Raw genomic sequence first — 23,533 nt, forward strand, 5'->3', positions numbered from 1 at the left:
AAGTAATTCTTTTGCTTCTAAATCAGTAATATCTTTTTGCTATGAAAAATATATAGATGTTTCTGTAATGCTTAAAATTTTTAAAGTATTTTTTTCAAAAACTTTTTATTAAAAACAATTGCAAATATACAAAGTATCGAAAATAGTATAGTGAACATATCCTTTCCTCCAAGTACCCATTACCCAACTTTAGCAACAGTTATTTAGAACCAATCTGTTTCAGCTATGAGATTACCTACTTCCTAGTCACTACAGACTATTTTAATTTAAATCCCAGACATTCTGTCTTTTTGTCTGTGAAATTTCAGTATGAGTTTCTAAAAGATACTTTGGAACATATTTGATAACAATATATTACATCTACAAGGCAAAAAAAATTCGAAATTTTCTGACTGCTTTTTTTGCAGTTATCTGATGGGATTGGGGTACACAAAAATTCCACATACTGCAATTGGTTGCTATGTCTCTTAAATTCTCTTGGAGTTTTTGTTTGTTGTTTGGATGCTGATGATTGAACTCAGGGTGTCCTGCATTTAAGGCAAAAGCTCTACTACTGAGCTGCACTCCTAGACCATTCTTAAGTATCTTTTAATGTTTTAATCCATCACTTCTGTCCCTCCCATAGAGTATTTTGTTAAAGAAACCAAATTACATGTCCTGTAGAATTTAAGAGCCAATTTCTGAAGATTGTAAAGTTACTGACAAACATCATTACAGACTGGTTATTGAAGTAATAGTGAAAGAAATGAGAATATGCTAGAAGACCAAATCACCCATGTCCAACATTATAATGAAGACAGCACTTGTCAGCAAAGTCAAGGTAGAAAAATTCATAAGAAAACAATTGCTCTAAGGTTTACACTACAGAAATAAGTGATCATATTTTATTTTTTTACTGAACACATTAAAATGCTAATAAAGTAACCTATATGAATGTGTGTGTGTGTGTGTGTATGTGTGTGTGTGTGTGTGTGTGTTGGGGAAGGTACTGGGAGTCAAATCGAGGGCCTTCAGCATTCTAGGCAAGTGTCTTTCTTCTGACCTACATCCCAGCCCAAACCATATACATCTTAAGGGTACATAATTTGAATAGCAAATTTGATAGTACTCACCAGTCTTCATTTCTAGTAAGCGCTTTTTCTTTTGCTGGCGTTCAAGTCTTTCTTTCTCTGCTAATTCTTTAGCTATTCTGGCACGTTTTTCTTTTTCCTCTGCTTCTCTTTTTCTGATGTTCTCCTTTATTGCTTGCTATTACAAATAAATTTTTAAAATTATCAATTTTAACCAGTGGTTCCAAAGAAAATGGAAAATTATCAATCTGAAATTATACTTAAGATAGAACCATGACTGACTATCAAGATAATGGTTAGTTCTTATATTAGCAACAGTCTTTTAAAAGATATGCACATATAACTGTGTTAAATACATTTATGTCTATAAATATACCATAATATTTAAAACACCTGCATCTAAGTGGAATTAACTAACTAAAACGGAGAAGAGAGACAGAAACTAAAAATAAGAACATTTAATTCACAAATCAAATGAGCTTTCGAACATATATTTTAAATAGTGTCGTGCAACTGTATTTTTATCTCCCATAACTCCTCTGCTTTACGTACGTAATCAATAAAAGGAAAATGGTTGAAGAAATGATAGGAAAGACTGAAATTTTATGACTACTTTATATTATGATCAATAATTTTTCAACTTTCTCAAGAGAAAAGTATCAAAAAGATAACTAAATAAATATTTGGTGTTTCAGAAGTAGGTACCCGGTTGATCAAAGCCAGTAACAACATGGTAATTAAAATAAGTTCTCAGTCAATATGTGATTACTTATTTCTACTTTTTAAACAAATCAAGAAATTCATTTCATGTGGCATCAGCAGGAATCAGCAGGTTAACATGAATTTTTGTTAAGTGCTAACAAATGACATGGCATCCTATCACAATATTGGCTTATGCTATTTTAGTGGAGATTTTCAATTATTTTTTATTGTGTAATCTTTTTTAACCCCAGAGATAGTACAAGTTCTTCATTAGAAATCATAAAGATAGATATTATTGATCAAAACAATGAAAGGGAAAGAACAAGGAGAAAAGAAAGAACAAAAAGCACAGAGGGAAAAGTCTTGCACCCATCCATTCATTCATTCAGTACATAGGTACTAAGACTAAATGGTATTGTTCCAAGGTGGGGAATGGGGGCAGGAGAGTTGGTTTATATTCTGTGTGATAGAGCCGAAGGCAGACAATAAATAACAAAAACTTGATATACTATTTAAAAGGGAGTGATGTAATGAAATGCCTGGAGGTTTACATTAGGTGGGCAGATAAGGCCTCACTTTCTGTTTTGATTCAGTTGATTCAAATGTCAAGGCGTTAATTAAGTGATGATCTGGAGGAAGAACAGATTAGGCAGAAGAAAGTATTAATGTGAAGGTTCTTGGTTAAAGAAAGAGAGAAGGAAAGCATATTGGTAATGAGTTCAGGGAGGTAAGCTGAGGCCTGATGAGTTAGGGTCTTCTAGGTCAAAATAGGGGAGGTAGATTTTTTTTTTTTCAGGGTACTGAAGAACTGGAAGTTTTTAAGCAGGAAAATGTGAGAATAAGCACTCAAAGATAAAAACACTAATCAAGTACCTTCAATCCAAAGTATCTTTTCAAAAGTTACCTGGCCCTCTTAACATTGCCCTGGGGAAAAATGAGCTCAAGAACCTACAGAATTCTTCTCTGGCTACTGCTATTGCCACAAGTAATAAAGTATTCTCCAACTCTGACCACAGTGTTGTGTCTTCTGCCAACATCCATGAAACTGGCAGTTTAACTTATTAGCCTGCCAGTAGGTAAACTCTTAACTGTTCTTGACATACAATACTATTATTGTTAAGCTATAAAATACCAGCTGCAGTACAAGATGCTTTCATATGCATCCACTTCAAAACTCAAATTGGATTCAGCATCATCCATTCTGGCACAGAATGGTAAGTACTTGCTCACTGCAAGGAAAGTAATAAGAGGCAGTAAGACTTGAAAACTAGCTACAGTCTGTGTTTTCTACCACGTTGCCTTATATTATGGTCACATATGTTAATAGGTATGAGACAATGGTTATTATAAAAATCAATATATTCTAGGAAGGTAGGAGAAGGCATCATAAAAGTAGAAAATAAACATGGGTTTAAAGATGAGTGTGTGTTAATCAAAAGAAGTTCCCATGTGTCCCATTATATATGTATAAGGGCTATGAAGAATGCATTGTGATGCAGAAAAAGATAAGCAAATATTCAGTAATCAAAACTATTTGCCTGAAGAAAAATGAATAAAAAGATCCAGCAAAAGTTAAATAATATATTGTGCAGCTTATTTATGAAACTTATTAATGTATAAAATTTGCTGATGTAAATTTTCTACTTTAATAGCTGGATGCATTTCAGTGTGAACATTTTATATAACATCTATTACCAGAAATAACTGCCACACCCTTTTATAATTCTACTGGGTTATTACAAGTCAAAATTACTTTGAAGATCTATAAAAACGATGTTTACATTTAGAAATAAGGTCTGAGGAAGTACCTAAAGCTATTTTGTTTTAGGGAAAATGCACTATTGATTTTCATTTAAAATTCTGCCTCATTTAAAACTTATCTTATTTTGACACTATATTAGGAAAGGAATTTTTAGCTGGAAAAATGCCAATAGCATAGACAGAGGTATTTAGTCTGCAACTAATATCCCAGTTGAAACAATAATTTGGAATTTTCTTTTGTGTCAAACATTAAGAAGTAAAAGTAGCTCAAAATAGCAAAACCAAATCACAGTATTTTAGGTAAATGGCTTAACCAATAATTTGAAATTTTACTTTAAGCCAAACATTAAGAAGTAAAAATAATCTAAAACAGAAAAACTGAATATTAAATAATATTTCAACTATGACTCCTTCTTAGTTATTTCAATCATAAATTCAAAATCAGGAAGGAAAATAAGGGTAAGCCAGACATAATGATAGCTGGCTATAAGACCCTGTTCCCCCACCCCAAAAATCATATTATACTTGATTTTATCTATTTCGTCAACTGGCAAAAATAAATTTTAAAAAATTGTACTCCAACTGACCCCACTTACCACTTCCTTCTTTTAAAAATTTTTATTTGTTCTTTTGGTTATACTTGACAATAGAATCTATTTTGATATATTTATACAAGCATGGAATGTACCTTATTCTAATTAGGATCCCAGTCTCCTGGATGTATATGATGGTAAGATTCACTGTACTGTATTCATGTATGTGTACAGGAAAGTTATATCAGATTGATTGCATGGTCTTTACTTTTTCTATCGCCCCTCCCTTTCCTGCATTCCTATTTGTCTAATTCACTGAACTTCTATTCATCACTGTCCCCATTCTTGTTGCGGGTGAATCCACATATCAGAAAGAACACTGGACCCTTGTTTTTTGGAGATTGGCTTATTTCACATAGCATGATAGTCTCCAGATCCATCCATTTACCAGTGAATGTCATAAAGTCATTCATCTTTATGGTTGAGTAAAATTCCATGGTGTGTGTATATCACATTTCTTTATCCATTCATCTGTTGATGGGCATTTAGATTGGTTCCATAGCTTAGCTATTGTGAATTGTGCTGCTGTAAACATTGATGTGGCTGTGTTATTGTAGTCTGCTTATTTTAACTCCTTTGGGTATCCCCACTAAGGAGTGGGATAACTGGGTCAAATGGTGGTTCCATTCCTAGTTTTTTGAGGAATCTCCATACTGCTTTCCAGAGTGGTTGCACCAATTGGCAGTCCCACCAACAATGTATGAGTGTAGCCTTTTCCTCACATCATTGCCAACATTTTTTTTAATGTTAATTAAACAACTGGACTCTGTTTAGATGATTCCAATTTTGTTGACAACATCCAAAGCATCATAATCAGGAGCCAGTATGTTTTAGTCCACTTTTTTGCTATTGTGACTAAAGGACCTGACCACAACAACTGTAGAGGAGGAAAGTTCATTTGAGGGCCAATGGTTTCAGAGGTCTTAGTCCATAGAAGGGTGGTTCCATTCCATGGGGCTTCATGGCAGAAAACTGTGGCAGAGGGAAGCAACTCACATTTTGATCAGGAAGCAGAGAGAAACTCTACTCTCCAGATACAAAATATATAGCCCATAGCCACGTCCTGCAATTAACCACTTCCTCCACTCACACCCTACTTGCCTCCAGTTCCCACTCAGTTAATCCCATTAGGGATTAATTCCCTGAATAGGTAGACTCTCACAAGGCAATTATTTCTCCTCTGAACATTCTTACATTGTCTCACATATGAGCTTTGGAGTGACACCTCTCATCCAAACCATAACACAGTACATATGCCTTCTTCCGTCCATCAGGCCTGATCAGGGTGTTAACTTTGGAAACATCAACACCATAGAGCTTCTGGTGTTTGTTGGCCTTGACATCCACAATGAACACAAGTGTATTGTCTTCAGCCTCCTTCATGGCGGACTCAGTGGTCAGGGGGAGCTTGATGATGGCATAATGGTCAAGTTTATTTCTCCTGGGGGCAGTCTTCTAAGGATATTTGGGCTGCTTTCAGAGCTACAATGTCTTGTGCAAACTCTTCTCTTTATGGTTCTTCAATACTGTCTTCTTGGCCTTCAAAGCTTTGCTTTGGCTTCGGCTTTGGGAGGGACAGGAGCTTCCTTTGGTGCCATCTTGGTGAAAACAATGCCAACATTTATTGTTACTTGTATTCTTGGTAACTGTGATTCTGGTTGGAGTGAGGTGCTAGAGATTTTGAATATATTTGTTGACTGTTCATATTTCTTATTTTAAGAAGTGTTTGTTTAGCTCTTTTGCCCATTTGTAGAATGGGTTGCTTTTTTGGTATTAAGTTTTTTGAGTTCTTTATATATCCTAGAAATGAACGCCTTATGTGAGATATAGATGGCAGATTTTCTCCCATTTGGTAGGCTCTCTCTTCATGCTCTTATTTCCTTTGCTATAAAGATTTTTTATATGATCCCATTCACTGATTTTTTAAATTTATTTCTTGTGTTTTAGGAGATCCAGTTTTCTGTTTACTCAATTGAAAAAAAAAATGTACTCACACTGACACACTGACTACTTTAAGCTATGGATTACTCAGTCACATTCTTTGAGAATATATTCCCAGAGGAAGCCTGGTGCATGCCCTTCTCTGAAAGATGCACAGCTTACCAGTCCATACCAATGACCACAGGTTTCAAAACTTTAATACATTTTGATTTTTTCACTGAAAAGACATAATCAATAACCTGAATTCCTAAGACTAAAATGCTTTCCATGGTAAGAAAGGGTAGAAAAATATCTACATCACAATGTATATCTACATTAACAAATATGTTATGAAACTATATAGAAATGCTAAATGTGAAGAAAATTAATTCACAATTATATCTTTCCATAATTTGATTTTTATACAACTGCTATAACAAGAAATTTGCCACAACTGTCTATTTATTATGATAATATGTAACAATTTTTTTCAGATAAACCAAAATGCCCCAAAGTGAGCATATTTAAATAAATGCATGTATATGTGTGTAAAATTCAAAAATGATGGCAGAGAGGGATGCTATATAAGTGTGCATATTATTATAAATATATTACTGGATTTCAGGAAAATACCATCATCCTTTATGTGACTTTGTGTGTGTATGTGTGTGTGTGTGTACTAAGGATTAAACCCAGAAGTACTTAACCACTAAGCAACAACCTGGGTCCTTTTTTTAGTTTAATTTTGAGAAAGGGTCACCATAAGTTACTGAGTCTAGCTTTGAACTTGCAATCCTCCTGTCTCAACCTTCTGAGTCCCTGGAATTATAGACATTTGCCACCACACCTGGCTATAACATGCTTTATTCACTTAATATTTGTTTTTAAGATTGCCCCATTTTTAAAGTGCAAATTGCAGTTCACTTTGCCTATATTAAATTGTGCTATTTGCTCTCCCATCAGTGAGATTTTTCTCCGGTGTTTGGTTATGATGAACAATGCAGATAGAAACATTTTGGTACATGTCTCCTAGTACACATATGTAAGAGTTCTTTAATTGCAGTTGCCATTAATTGGTTCTTAAATCAATTTTAAATTATTGACAACTACTCTTTCAGTGAAAGAATAGAAAGTCCTTGAGTACAAATACAAGCAGTATTAAGTATAACCTGTTGAAGTTCTGTTACTATTCTAAAAATATGTATATGTAAGCATGGTGGGTTGCCTTGTAAACCACAATTAAAAACATAGATCATGGTGGAAAACAGATTTAAAGTCACTATCAAGACAGGAGAAGGGCTGATGAATGAAATGACTGGTATGTCATCATACTAGATACTATTAAATTGTTTTCAGAGTAGTTATGTCAATGTATAGTCAGATTATCTATATATAATTACAACCTACACACTCACAGAAACTGTCATCACAAATCTTAATTTCTTTTTTTTATGATATATTTGATATCACACTCTGCTTTTAACCTGTATTTCTATGTTACCAATTAATTCCAGCATCTTCTAAATGTTTGTAAACAAACATTTGCACTCCCTATTCTGTAAATTGCCTGTTCATATGTTTTACCTGCTTCTTATTAGGTTATCTCTTTCTTAACAATTTGTTCTTCTCTAAACAATGTGGACACAAAAGTTACCTTTATAAATGTAATGCTGAACTGTAACAGTCACTGTACTTTGTCTTTCAATAAACACAAATTCCTAAAACTTTTATAGTCAAAGTCTCTTTTCCTTTATTTCTGAACCCTTTTATTTTCATTTATAATATTCTTCTACACTTTAAAGGCATATTTTCTTCAGAAGTTTTAATGTTGCTCTTGACATTTAAGTACCTACTTTATCTTGGTATCAATGTTTTTGAATGGTACGATGTATAGACCCAGATATTTTTGAAAATCAGAAGAAATCATTAAAAATTAAAAATTTTCTGATATTATTTCATTGAATAGATTGTTCATTCCTTTGGTTTGTTTCTCTAAGCTTCCTCAATCCCAATAATTCTTAAATTTGGCCTTTTCATGATATCCCATAATTCTTGTAGATTCTGTTCATGATTTCTTACCATCTTCTCTGTTTGGCCAACTTTGTTTTCAAGATTAAATATTTTGTCTTCAATATCTGAGGTTCTGTCTTCCAGGTGTTCTATCCTATTGGTTATGCTTTCTATGGAGTTTTTAACTTGGTTTATTGTTTCCTTCATTTCAAGGATTTCTGTTTGTTTTTTTTTCAGTATCTCTAACTCTTTATTGAAATGATCTCTTGCTTCCCGTATTTGGTCTTTTAACTGTTGATTGGTGCGATCATTTAATGCCTGCATTTGCTCTTTCATCTCCTCCTTCAATGCCTGCATTTGCTCTTTCATCTCCTCATTTGCTTCTCTGATTGTTTTAATTATGTACATTCTGAACTCCCTTTCTGACATTTCTTCTGCTGTGCTGTCATTGGGTTTTATTGATATAATATCTAGATTTGAAGCAATAGTAACAAAAACGGCATGGTATTGGTACCAAAAAAGGTAGATCAATGGTACAGAATAGAGGACATGGACACAAACCCAAATAAATACAATTTTTTAATACTAGACAAAGGGGCCAAAAATATGCAATGGAGAAAAGATAGCCTCTTCAACAAATGGTGCTGGGATAACTGGAAAACCATATGCAACAGAATGAAATTAAACCCCTATCTCTCACCCTGCACAAAACTCAACTCAAAATGGATTAAGGACCTCGGAATCAGACCAGAGACCCTGCATCTTACAGAAAAAAAGTAGGTCCAAACCTTCAACTTGTTGGCTTAGGATCAGACTTCCTTAACAGGACTCCCATAGCACAAGAAATAAAAGCAAGAATCAACAACTGGGATAGATTCAAACTAAAAAGCTTTCTCTCAGCAAAGGAAACTCTCAGTAATGCGAAGAGAGAGCCTACAGAGTGGGAGAATATCTTTGCCACTCATACTTCAGATAGAGCACTAATTTCCAGAATCTATAAAGAACTCAAAAAACTCTACACCAAGAATACAAATAATCCAATCAACAAATGGGCTAAGGAAATGAACAGACACTTCACAGAAGAAGATCTACAAGCAATCAACAAACATATGGAAAAATGTTCCACATCTCTAGTAATAAGAGAAATGCAAATCAAAACTACCCTAAGATTTCATCTCACCCCAATTAGAATGGCGATTATCAAGAACACAAGCAACAATAGGTGTTGGAGAGGATGTGGGGAGAAAGGTACACTCATACATTGCTGGTGGGGTTGCAAATTAGTGCAGCCACTCTGGAAATCAGTGTGGAGATTCCTCAGAAAGCTTGGAATGGAAACACCATTTGACCCAGCTATCCCACTCCTTGGCCTATACCCAAAGGACTTAAAATCAGCATACTACAGAGATACAGCCACATCAATGTTCACTGCTGCTCAATTCACCAGAGCCAGATTGTGGAACCAACCTACATGCCCTTCAGTTGATGAATGGATAAAGAAACTGTGGCGTATATATACAATGAAATATTACTCCGCAATGAAGAATGATAAAATTATGGCATTTGCAGGCAAATGGATGAAATTGGATAATATCATGCTAAGTGAGATAAGCCAATCTCAAAAAACTAAAGGACGAATGATCTCGCTGATAAGCGGATGAGGACATATAATGGGGGGTGGGAGGGGTTAGCGTTAGGGTTAGGGTTAGGTTTAGGGTTAGGGATAAGGAGGGTGGTAAGAACGGAGGAAGAAAGGACTGTATAGAGGGAAAAGAGGGGTGGGGGGAAGGGAAAAAATAAAGAATCAAACATAATTGCCCTATGTAAATTTATGATTACACAAATGGTATGCCTTGACTCCATGTACAAATAGAGAAACAACATGTATCCCATTTGTATACAAAAATAAAAAAAAATTAAAAATTAATAATAGAAATACTCAAGCTATTTCTTTTACAGAAATTGTCAGATTATTTTCTTCTACAACTTATCTAGTTCATCAAAACTTTTTCTATTATGGCCTACAAATTATTGTAGTATGCTTTTTACTATCTTCAATATCTTTAGTGATGTTTCTTTTATTTCATTTTTACATTTTTATCATTTTTCTTTTTTTTTTCTTGCTTGATTAAACTTTTCAGAAAATTATCTGACTTCCATATATCATTGTGGCTTTTAAAATTCTTCACCACTTTTTCTCATTTATTCCTGAACATTCGTAGTTTTTCAAAATTATACAATGTCCTTATTAATTTCTGGGATCAATTGCTACCTTGTTAATTTTCTGTTTATTTTTTTAATTGAAGCACTTAAAGCATAAATTGCTTTATACCACTTTTATTACATCTCACAAATTCTAATGTGGGGTATTATTGTTCAGGTCTAATTTTTCCTATGATTTTATCTTTCATATAGAGTAATTCATGTATTTTCACAATTTTCAAAATAAAAGTTTAAAAATTTCATCCTTCTTATTTCATGTTATTGTGGTCATTGAACGAAAATGACACTTGTAATTATGCTGAAATGTCTTTCATCATCTCAAGTACATAATCAATTTGATACTAGTTGGTGATTGTATTTGAGGAAATGGGCATTCTTTAGAGTTTCTGTTCTATATAGAATAATCAATAAGTCTATTTAAATTGCTTAAAGTTTTTACAAATTTAATATTTTCTACTTGACTTATCAATATGTTAGAGGATTTCATCTTTTTCAACACAATGTACCTGTCAAGTTATTCATATAGTTCATCAATTTGTAAGTGGTCATTTTGTGGCACATGCAAGTTTTGAATTTTTCTCTTTTGGGTGAGACTACCTCACTTTCATCTAGTTTCTACTTGTGCTGATGAGAAGTTATTTGTATGTAACTGTGTTGGGGGTTATATCATTTTTTCTGTGGCTACTTTTAAAAATGGTTGTTGGAGGTATTTTGAAGTTTTATACATATATATATTTTTTAAATGAGTTCACCTTTATCTAGTTTGTTATACATTTACTTTCTATTCTGTAGATTCTTAATCTGGAAATTTTTAGTCATTGTTAAGAATACTGTCTTTCACTCATGCTCTTGAGTTTATCCTTTGGAACATTCATTATACAATAGGCTTTCTCATCCTGTTCTATGTGTTTCTTAAAAAAGTGGATTATACTTCTAAATAAAATGTCTCCCTAAATTGCTTTATAGACAATTTATTTAGATCTACTATGCAATCTAGCACTTTTTTCTTTAGCTGAGTATTATTTGCTACTTAATCCACTGAAAGTTAATTTTCATCATCATACTTCCAATTGCATGAATTTAAATTGTTTCTTTTATAAACTGCTTGGTCATTTTTGGTAGACTCCTGTTTCTATCTCTCTCTCTTTATAAAATCTTATCTCTTATTTCCTAAACATTTCACATGTTGTTATTCCATATCTAGATTCTTGGTTGCCTATATAATTTGTTCTGCTTTTTCCTAATCATTTCACCATACAATTCCTCTCTTGTTTGGTGATTGATTGAGATTAATTATTCTTATTGAACTTAATTTGTGAGAAACTTGAGGACCTAAATTGTAATTGTCTTTCGGCACACAGCTTTGACTGAGCTTCTGTAAATTACCAGGGATCATTTCTGAACCTGGAGAGATTGAATATGCTCTTGTCCCAGGCTTGTAAAAGTTTTATTCAATGTACTCACTTATCCTGCACCAAGTCATGGTCTCAGCCTTCACATCCTGGGTAAGTCTAGCTTTCCCCTTCCTTACCTATGTCAAGTTTCAATTTTGTTCTTTTCCTTTTAACCCTTTTGCCCTGGAATATTTCTCTAACTTTCTTACCAAACAGCTGTATTTCAAAATGTTCCCTGTATTCTGGGGTGAATAAATCTATAAGTGTCTTTACTAATCCATATCATGATAAGCAAAGTCCTCCAAGTGTTTTCTTTTATATATTACTCAACATTCCATTTCTTAAATACTTTGTATAATGTTGCAGTTTTTATATAATATATGTATTTCTGGGCACCTTATACATGTGTTTTAGAATCCAAAGGTAAACAATGGTAATTGAACAGCCATACATTCTATTATTTTTAGAAATTTTTAAAAATCTGAACTCAAATACAGGAAAGAGTATAATAGTAAGGAGATAGAAATCTGAAATCCTGTTGTTTTGGTTTAAATAACTACTTGGTACTAAAGAGCTGTGTCACGCTGTGACATACGCAAAACATTAAATGATACATGGGACATTTTAAGAATTAATTAATTCACATCTGACTCATATCACTGTCTGGCATATAATACATGGACACCCTATAAGTAAACATTATTCTATTATCATATCACTGATTTTAAATATTTTATTACAATATCATTAATCAGTTGGCTCAAATACAATTACCCAGTAATAATACAAGGAAGAGTCACTTTCTAGCTTATATCAATTATATATGTTCCTGTCAAGCATATGGGGGAGTGTCAGTTTTCACAGTTTCTATGACAATATAAATGTCTCCTATTCAGAAATGTTGGAATAGGAGCATGCATTAAGTTGATTGGGAGGTAAGTGGATGCATACAGGCAGGGTTACTTGGCAGGCAAGGTATGATGAATGGTGAATTACATATGGAAGGCAAGATGTAGTTTTCAACCTCAAGTCTAGCTATTATACCTCTAAGGACTTAATTTACATATATATGCACATTGTTTTTAATACTTCCAAATCTGTTATGAAACTTTATTTGGGAAGAAAACTTAGTTTCCTGTGTATTCTCTGCAAAATATTACAGTCACTTAAAAGAAATTCCTGATATTCGACATTCATATTTAACTCACACTTAACACTGCCTAATGACACAATGATTGTTTTAATTTTCCCCCAAAAGTAAAATTTTAAATATCAAAGTGTAATTTGTTCCACTTCCAAAAAGCTTTAAGAAATCAGTCTATCTCACAAACATACATGACTTTGATGACTTTTTCAGTCCTATAAGATAAAATTATAATAAAATGTAAAAATGATAGTATTAAAAACAAGTAGACTGTCAGAGATCCTGACTTTTTTAAGTTGAATTTTATCTCTTGTTCTGAACCTTAGGCATTTAAAAAGTGTCATCTATCCATCTCAACATTTTCCAAGATATAACACAGTTATGTTTTTTTTTTAACAGAAAGTACTAGAGATTTCATTATTTGAAAAAAAATTTTGAAAAGCTCATAAATGTCTTCCTGTTCAGAGTTACATTTCTTTCAACATCAACGGATGCTCAGGTTATAGGTGTGGTAAGGTTTCACTAAACTAAAAAATCTTTTTATCAGAGTATTAAATTTTTCTTGTACAACCTTAAAGTGAGATGAACAAATTCAACTTAAATCTCCAGGTTCTCCAGAGGAATGGGTGTTAGATACCATAAAAACAAGGCTAATTTTCTAAAAAAAAAAAAAAAAAAAAAAAAACACATATGGGTCCAATACTCTCCCATTAATCATTTTGCATGGAGGTTGCTAACCCTTGGGTTGAGACAATGCTCAAACATACTTAATAATCAACTACTGATGACTTCATCCTAAGAACAGAAAATATTTTTAAGTTGAAAAAAATTAAAAATGAACTCCTAGGATCTTATACTCTCCTAAAGGAACATGAAAAAATATTTTAAAAGTGAGTAAGTCATAGAAGTCTTTAAAGAAACAAGTTTTCCATCAAAATTACTCTTTTGTAACTAAATATAAAAAATTTTCCCAAACACACACACACACACACACACACACACTTTACTTAGTGGGAAATGTTTGTTCCTACTGCTCCTGTTTATAATTACAATAGTAGGTGTCTTAGAAAGTAATCTAGAATGACAGTAAAATTAATGTAATTTTTCTAGGATTATCAAATCCAATTAAAAATGCTATCAATGTGAATAGGAAAGCATGATATACTATGCTCTGGTAGAAACAATTCATCATCTTAACATTCAATATAAGTTGCTATTAGCTGAACTTTATAGACCACTACACTTATGAGAAGCAAACTAGAATGCCCAAAGGTTGTGTAGGTGCTGATGATTAAACTCTTTGGATTCAAATTATTTATTAACCCACTGGTGACAGTACTGACCCTTGGAAAATTTGTTATGGATTTGTTTGCAATTCCTTCAAACCCTTCACAAAATTCACAAGTAAATGAGACACCCAACTTTTACAATTGGTATGGTTTGATTTTGGCATGTCTTTGCTCCAAAGTTCATGTGTTGAAAAGCATAGTCGTCAATGTAGCAAGTTTCCAAGGAAGAGATTTTAGACAATGATTGGATCGTGAGGGCCCAACCTCCTCAGTGGATTAATCCATGAAATGGATTTTAAGTTGTGAGCCCACCAAAATAAGCACGGACAGAAGATGCTTCCTAGTATAACTGCACAAGCTGGCTCAATACCCACCACAGGCTCTGCACATGATTTTCCTTTTTCTGACAATACTGAATGGATTAATCGGAGGTCAGAACTAATTGGAGGAAACAGGTCTCTGGAGGCATGCCCCCAAAATGGTTATCTTCTCCCTGGTCCTCTCTCCCTTTCTAGGCTTCCTGGCTGCCTTGAACTGAACAGCTTTCTTTCTGCCACATACTTCTATTAAGATATTTCTGCCTTGGAGCCAGCCTATCACAGATAAAATCTCGGAAACCATGAGCTAAAATATATCTTTCTTCCTCTAAGTTGTTTGTGTCAGGTATTTTGGTCACATCAACAAAGAGATGACTACTATAACAATACTTCTTTAATGAAGTATGAAATTTTCATAATAAAGCTTTTCCAAACTATAATTTGATTTTCCATTATGTATTCTCTTTCCTTGTGTTCCAAAGGGATGTATTAAAAAACAGTGACTTATGAAGATAAATAAAGGTACAGATATGCACAAAAGAGTAGTCATATAATACTTAAAGATAGACATGACAGGATAGTATTTAAAAAAAATTTTTTTGGAGATAAGCAAACTCCTCTCCAAGGGAAGTAAAGTCCCACACTGTCCCAAGTGAACCTCCCTATGTTTAAAACATAACATGAAAATGAGGCTTATAGTATGTACCTTCTTTTCTACTCCTCTCCACTGCCACAATCTTATGTGTATATGTGTGTGTGTGTTTGTATATAATATGGAAGGGATGACTATCTGCTATACAAAGAACATGATGTTTTACTGATATTTGTAATATCCTAGTTTACTGTCACCTTTCACGTACTTGGGTTAATATAACATTATTACATATGTTGTGCTCATTAATGTATTAGAATAATCTAGCTATACCATTTCATTGAACAAACAAAATACTTTAAATATAAAAGGAAAATACAAATTTAGAAAAAAATTAAGCCACTTGGTCTACATGTGTTATTACTATAAAAAGTCTAAAGAGTAAGAATGAGGAGAATCTATCTGAATTATTTTCAAAGTTGCAAACTCACAAATACTAAAGGAGAAGAAAAAACTTCCCATAGCTAGAATTATCTTCTTCTAGGTTTGAAGCTTTATAGTTCCAAGTATGATCTCAGAATAACAAAGGTGCTAATGAAGACATAAGCCCTATGTGAAAAGACTCCAAATACAATTTTCAAGTTGTGAGCCCACCAAAATAAGCATGGATAGAAGATGCTTCCTATTATAATTGCACAAGCTGGCTCAACACCCTACCATAGGACTTGTACAAGATTTTCCTTCCTCTGACAACATAGATGAATCAATCTACAAGATTTAAGGAGCACTAAGTGCTTTGACATTCCTGATATTGTCTAGTTGGTCTACATAGTAGTCAGCATAAGTGGCATTCAGAGTGTCTTGACAAGCATCAAATTTGTGTAATTTAAATGATTTACAAAACAAGTTTTGTTATCTTGCCCTCCTTGTCAAAATAATTTTACACTAAAAATACCCATTGGATAATTTCTTTTTTTTTGGTAAACACACTACTTTAGTCTGAAATTGCAGTAGAATAATGAATTGTATTTAATCAACAGATCAGCAAGATTAAGTGAGTTATAATTGATTTTGTATTTGTTCGCTACACATATTTCAATTATATGAACCACAAATCAACTACAAGTCTACAAATAGCATGAATGACAAATCTTTAACTGGATGAAACAGAACTTTAACAAGACTGTAGAAATCATCTAAAGACAGAGCTAAACATGAAAAATCAGTAGCTATTTATTCAACTCACAGTATTCTATTCTGGAACCATAAAGGAAAAATTTAAAATATTGATCATGTTATAATGAGATGAGAAAGGTAAAATTATTAAACTTCTAACTAGTTATGAGGGTGTATTTACATTAGGTTATTTGATTTTCAAAACATAACAACCCTAAGAAACAGACTACTATCAGGAAACCAAGGCTGAGCAGGTTTAAGGAACTTGCCACATTCATTTCACTAATAATCTGCAGAGATGGGCTCAAGCCAGGTGCTCTGTTGCACTCTGCCTTTCAAACACTTCTATTTTCCCAAAAGGGAGACAAAGAGCAAAACATCACTATTAAAAATAAACAACACCCAGGCATTGTAGTACACGCCTGTAATCCCAGTGGTTCAGGAAGCTGAGGCAAGAGGATCATGAGTTCAAAGCCAGCTTCAACAAAAGTGAGCTGCTAAGCAACTTAGTGAGACCCCATCTCTAAAATAAAAATACAAAATAGGACTGGGCATGTGGCTAAGTGGCTGAGTACCCCTTAGTTCAGTTTGCTACTATGCAGTCACCTCACCTGTAGTAGCTCTCCCCTAAAAAAATGAGTAAAATTAAAAAAAAAAAAAATTAGGTGAAGATTCCATAAGCACAATTCATCAATCACTTAAGATGAAGAAATCATTTATCTCCTCAATTGTCAACACAAGTAATTCAGTTGGGAGTTATTGTATGTGGGAAATAATGCTTAGATAGGAACAGACTGACTTTTATGGACTAGAAAATAATAACTACAAAGTTTGATACATATATCTGTGCCCATATACAAATAAGAAAAAAAACCACATTACCCCAGTTTGCAGAGGAGGGAGGGATTATAATCTCTTTTAAGGCAAGGAGAGTTTTTTGTTTATATCAGTTTTTTAGGAATTACTAATAAAAAAGGAAGTATAGTAGTATTCCAACAGAATATGTTCATAAAAGTCAAAATATGTTCAAAAAGTCAAAAAATATTCCATATGGGAATATCTGATACTGCAAACTCAGAGAGTCCAAACAGTAGTTACATGTTTAACGAAAACTAAAACACATTTTAATAAGCATAAGTTAGTTGAAAAATTATTTTGAAACAGGTTACATAAGGACAACAAAGGGATCCAAAGAGAGAAAAGCATTAGAAACAATTTCTCTGATATATTAAACAAAACAAATAAAGTGTGAGATGAAATCTGCTTAGGGAGCTGAGAGCATTATACTGCACTAAGAATTTTGGTTAATGAAAGAGAATAGCAAAGGAACTTTCAATGATAAAAGAGGGGGAGCGCCATTAGGATAATGAGTGATAAAGAAAAAACTGTAATTCGGGCCATGTGAGTAAAAGCAGTTAGAGCAAAATCCTCTACTAGGACAGGGAGATGGGAACAGGATATACATTATGCTTTAAGGCCACAGTGACCAAGGGCAGGCCAGAAAATTAGGTTTAAACTCAAAACGACAAACAGAAACACACTGCAGCTGCTGAGCAAGATAAAAGGAGGGTAGGAGTTTGCTAGCAGGATTCAACAAAAATTCCCTAATGAGCTCAATTCATCCCACAGAAGCAGGATATCATCTATTAATAACAGGTAGGTTGTTAATGGCATGTAATGATTCTAAAACCAGTCACAAATGTAAAATGATGACGAAGACTGCTGCACAACATTATGCGGCCAAAGCGGCGGACTGCACCTGGTACAAAGCTGAATGCCTGGTAGTCCACGGATATATACCGCTGATGTGAGAGGTCAGGTATTTCTACCTACTACCCCCAATCTGAACTTTATGTTTCATACAAGTCCTAGAGGAAACAAAAATCTATTATAGAAAGGTGCTGACTCTCTAGACTTCACCTTTTTCCCACCCCAGAAATCAGGTTTCACATTCATAGTTCTCTGAGAGGACGTTTTATGTTTTGAAATCGAAGCAGCCCTGAAAACATTCTTCTATCATGAACCTATCAATGCAAATAGAAAGCTGTTATACCAGAGTCAGGAAATAAAGTATGCCTTGTGCTGACACTCTCCAGTAGGTCATCAAAAACACCCTTCAAAATTACAACCTTGAATTTTCCTGCAAACTCTCTGAGCAGCAGTGGGCGAAGCTTTGGAGTCAAGGCAGTATGGGTTCAATCCTTGCTCCTGAGAAGGCATGGGGCTTTGCTACTGTGCAAGTCACCTCACCAAAACCTTGTGAGGACTAAATGAGCACTGCATGTAACAACGCTTTCAGCACAGGGTTGAGAAAGAAGCAAGTACTCAATCAGTGGCATTTGTTTTTGGTTTTGTCCTGCTGGCAATGCTAACAAAAATAAAGCTAAGTGAAATTATAATGCAAACTTACTCCCTATTTCTGGCAACCTTGGATCTGCAGTTCTAAATAAAACCACTCACCACTGGCATAACTACCTAAAGTAGGTTGTTCTATAAACAAACAAAACAACAACAAAAAGTTAATTCCCGATGAGAATTTTCAAGTAAGAGGGGTGAGTTAAACTGCTGTCAAAATGAACAGCTGTTCTTCAGAGAAGCTACAAGATTTTGAAAATTTTCCCCCTTGGTCTACATGGCTTGAGGCAGCAGTCTGGAACAGATGCTCCCTCTTTAGCTATTGTAACAAGGCTCTCATGGCGCAAAAAAAAAAACCCAGAAACACTGAAGAGCTCTATCTATACAGATTAGTCATGAAATCCAACTGATATGAGATTAGTCAAAGGTGTAGTAAAAGGCTTTAAATAGAAAAACAGCCTTTAATTACTAAAATTTAATATCCTAGAGTATTAATATTTTGGGACAAACTATTTACAAACTAAATTACTATAACAAAGAAAACAGTTACAATTTTTATTTGGAGTGCAAAGGTTCAATGTCAAGTTAGCTGTTCAAAACTGTTTTAGCAGTTGCACATTTAATAGGAGTTTAGCAGAGTACAGCCATATACAGAACAGACTTTGGAGTCACACAGCCTGGGTTATCATCTTGGTGCCTTGCTAGCTGTGTAATGATGAGCAAGTCAAGATTGAATAGGCCTCAATCTTTTCATCTATAAAACAGGAACCACAGTAAAACACATCTAGTTTGGGGAAGAATTACATGAGTGACTAAAGCCCTGGAACATGGGTAGTACTACATGTTCACTATTAAATCATGCCACCCATTGATCAATTACTCAACAAATTTATCATATGCCATGAGACACAGTGGAGACACAAACGGAAATAAGGCTTTATGAGAAGAAGCAAATTCAGAGCAGAAGTCAGAAGGGTAAGTATAATAATTTAGCCAGGCAATTAGGGAGTGCTCCAGCAGAGCTAACGATATGCAGAGTGACCCGAATTGAAGCAGATGGAAAACTGCCATCATAAGTGTGTGGAGTAAGGACATGTTCCAAACCTCTTTATGTAAAATAAAATGAACCTTTATGTTATAGTAAAACTTGCTTTTCAAGACCATAAAGACACCTAAATGCCAATGGATGAAGTATTAATGGAAATATTTATTAACAGTATTTTGAAAATATATATATACATTTTGGCCTAGCATGTTAACATGAGTTTCCAGTACAGACTTTTTGGGGGGCAGGCAGGTACTAGGGATTGAACCCAAGGGTACTCGACCACTAAGCCATATCCCCAGCCCTATTTTGTATTTTAGAGACAGGGTCTCACTGAGTTGCTTAGCCTCTCGCCATTGCTGAGGCTGGCTTTGAACTCGAAATCCTCCTAGCTCAGCCTCTGGAGTCACTGGGATTCTTTCAATACATTTAAATTCTCACCTGTAGTTACAGACCAAATATCTTCATACTGACTTAATTCAACATAACCTGGTTTCCAAAGATGAATAATATGGAACTATTAAAGGGCAACTTCCTAAGAAGTCAGAACACTGACTAAATAAGGGATTTGTCAAGAGTTTTTGACAATATTAACACACTGGAAATTTTCAAGATATATTTTTTTTCCAAAATTTAAGCAGTATAATCATGTATACCACCCCCCAACAAAAAAAGAGAACAAAAAAATGCATATGTGAAGTATCATCACCTTTATATAAACATTTCACGTCTAGTCTTCTTTTTTCTTAGTTTTGGTCTGAAGAAAATTTCTTCTTTAAGAAGAAATATTTCTTATTTAGATACTTTAAGCTTAGCAGTAACAATTTTAATTTCATGTAGCATGTGCATAAATGTTTGTTAGCAGCTACTTCTAGAACATATGAGACTCTGAAATAGGCAAACAGAGAAGGCACTCTGTTACTTGCTTTTTTGCCCTTTGACCTCATTCAAATACTTTCTCCCTCAATCCACTATTTAGTAGGAAAAAGTCTCAAGTTATCCACAGAATGCCCTAAAGTCCTCTAATCCTTTTAGAACTTGGGAAAGATTTGGAATTAAACCTGGATTCAAATCCCAATTCAATAATTTACAGATGATATCGCTTTGGTCTAATTAGGAAATTCCCCAAATGCCAGTATTCTTATTTATAAATTGGAACACAAACTATAGAATACAGTAGGCAGAGTAACTCTAGTGGAAGAATACACAGATCCAAATTTTAGTTGCATTATTTTATAGCAGCATGACACTGAGTTAGATATGTTCTATTTCTGTGTCTCAGTTTCCTCATCTGCAACACAAGGATGGTGAAAGCTAAAAATTTTAGAATTACTGTGATGTTTGATGGAGATAACAGACATAAAGCACTTAGAAGAATGGACCATGGAGAACCATATATTCAGAGAAAATAATATATGAAATGTAGTATTATTTCATATATCCATTTTATTCTGTCTGCAATTGTCAGGGATTCCCAAGACCACCCTTGGGTTTGATGATTAGCTGTAAGGACTCACAGAAAAAAAGCCATTAAACACAGAAAAAAAGCCATTATACACTATACTCCTGTTATAGTTTATTAAGAGAACAAACAGATTAAAATCAATAAGGGAAAAAGCTGCATAGGGTGGTGTCCCCTGGCTAAAAGGTGCCAGCTTGTAGTTGTGTTCTCCAGTGGAGTCCAACAGGAATAAAGTGCGACATGTAAAAAGGAAGTATTGCCAAGAAGGGACTCTCACCTGAGCCCTGGTTTCAAAGAATTCTAATGGACTGTCTGTTTGATGGATCTGAGCTACTCAGTCTCCAAGCCACCAAGAGGCCAATAATGACACAGTGTCATCTAGGGCACCAAAGGAACAAAAATTGGTATTCACCATAAATCATGCTGTGAGCATAGTCCATCGAGGTTGATCTCAGGTTCTAGTGAGATTCCCAGGGTTTAGAGGTGATCTCTCAGAAGAGAGTCAAGAGCTAGATTTTCTTTGGCATAAGAAATCATGAACACCCCACACTCTTTGAATTAACCTTTTCTTTCATGATAATTTATTGAGTAACAAAGATGTGCCAGAAAGTATTTTAATATATCATTTGACTTAACAATTATACAGTCTTTAAAGGAAGGGATTAACATTTCTTTTTACAAATATGGAAACTGAGGCTCAGGAAGGTTAAATGTGCTCACAGTCACATGATTAGGGTGGAAATAGAAAATCTAGCTCTCTCAGACTGCGAAGATTTTGAACTACTTCCACCAAGCTATGTTGCTTCAGAAAACATAAAATTTAAAATAATATGTTGTACAGAACATGATACAGATACATCATAATATATATAAACATAATCACCAAATTCACATCTCATAGTGAAAAACCTAATTTAAAGAACCATTCTGAATTTGTGGAGAAAATGAACTGGAGCTGTGAGTAAATGTGTGTTTATTGTAGACTGGTTTTCTTTTTAAAATAGTGGGTTTTTATTATAAGACTATCTAATCTTTCCTAAGTGATTATACCCAAGTCCAGGGAAGTCAGCAATAAAGTTTTCCTAAGATTAAAAAGAACCAGTTCTTTAAATTCAATCTTCTTTTTCTTTATGCCTCAAAACTTTTTAATCCTCACAAACATTTGCTGAAATACAGAAATGACTTACCCATTTATTAAGAATAACAATTTTTTTCCTTGTAGAAATATATCACCAGTTTCCCTAGGGAGGCAACAATGCCTTCTCAATTTATTATGTGTGTGGTTTCCCCCACCCCCATCTAATCAGCTAATACTTTTCAAAAGATCTTTTTAATGCCTAAATGAAAGGATTCCACATCAAAGACCTGACCTCCCTATTAAATTATCTGAAGGAAACCCTAGGAATGTAAAATCTATTCAAAGGAAAATCACAGGTAGCTTATTGTACAATGCATTAAGAAAAGAAAAGGAAAAAAAGCTTCATAAGAGCTGCATGGAATTTGGTAAAATTATACCACAAAAATACAAATCGATCTTAAGTATAAAGAAACAAATTCATAGCCAAAAACTTATTACAAAAGAGTTCTGTAATCAGCCAGGAGGGAGCCTTTATGAAAAACTTCAGAATTTGTCACTTTTTCAATCACATTTTCTGATTAAAGTTTAACATTGGAAAGGCCAAAAAGAGAACAAACCACATATTTTTCAATAGATTAAAAATCTGAAATTTTAAAGGTAACATTCAACATCAGAAAAGCAGGTTTTGCTACAGATAAAAATGAGTGTAATGAAATAATGAAATGATAGATGAGATAGTATAGATAAAAATACTTTTTAAAAAAACAAATTAAAATTTTTACCATACCATGAATGTAGTTCTGAAGTTATTTAAGTCAGTAAAAAAGTCTTCCACAGACACCTTCTTCACATCAATGGCATAATATACCATGACACTCTGGTACAATTTTTCCATGTTTTCAAGTAACTTTGTAAGTTTCCCGTATTGTTCTTTTGCACTGGTAACAAAGCTGTATATTATAGTTAAGGTATTTTGTAATTTACAAAGTGAAACTTTAGGCACAAAAATACACATAACTCCAAAATTTTACTCTAATTTTTAGTCACCATTACTACATCACCGAAATTCCAAAATTACCTTAACAGTCATTCTTAAAGACAGTCTAGATAATATAGCAAACATTTAAATTCAATTTCTAATTAACTGGCAAAATTATCAGAAACTCAAATATTTACATATTTAATATTTCTATTTTATAACTGCGTTTAAGAAAAGAAAATTTCCAATTTACTAAAATTATAACCTATACCATGCAGATCACACAATGTGATTTAAAATTATAGTTTGGCAGTTCTGAGTTACTAGAATGATACTGAAACTGACAATAGACCCCATTAAGTACAGCAGTTAAGTTGGACAAGTTGGGGTCAATTCATAGTTCCTAAACTTGGTAGTAGTGTT

At 33.7% G+C, this 23,533-nt stretch overlaps 1 protein-coding gene across 6 annotated transcripts in view; it reads right to left on the minus strand.

The window, feature by feature from the left end:
- Nucleotides 1-23,533, minus strand: part of Diaph3 (diaphanous related formin 3) — a 545,588-nt gene that overhangs the window by 146,231 nt on the left and 375,824 nt on the right. For all 6 annotated transcript variants that reach the window (XM_047553083.1, XM_047553081.1, XM_047553085.1 and 3 more), the window contains 2 exons: nt 22,919-23,083; nt 1,113-1,248 (listed from right to left, as the gene is read on the minus strand). In XM_047553083.1, the coding sequence (XP_047409039.1) occupies nt 1,113-1,248; nt 22,919-23,083 (301 nt within the window). The remainder of the gene's footprint in view (nt 1-1,112; nt 1,249-22,918; nt 23,084-23,533) is intronic.

This window comes from Sciurus carolinensis, chromosome 5, assembly GCF_902686445.1.
Source record: "Sciurus carolinensis chromosome 5, mSciCar1.2, whole genome shotgun sequence".
In the NCBI taxonomy this organism is placed as follows: Eukaryota; Metazoa; Chordata; class Mammalia; order Rodentia; family Sciuridae; genus Sciurus; species Sciurus carolinensis.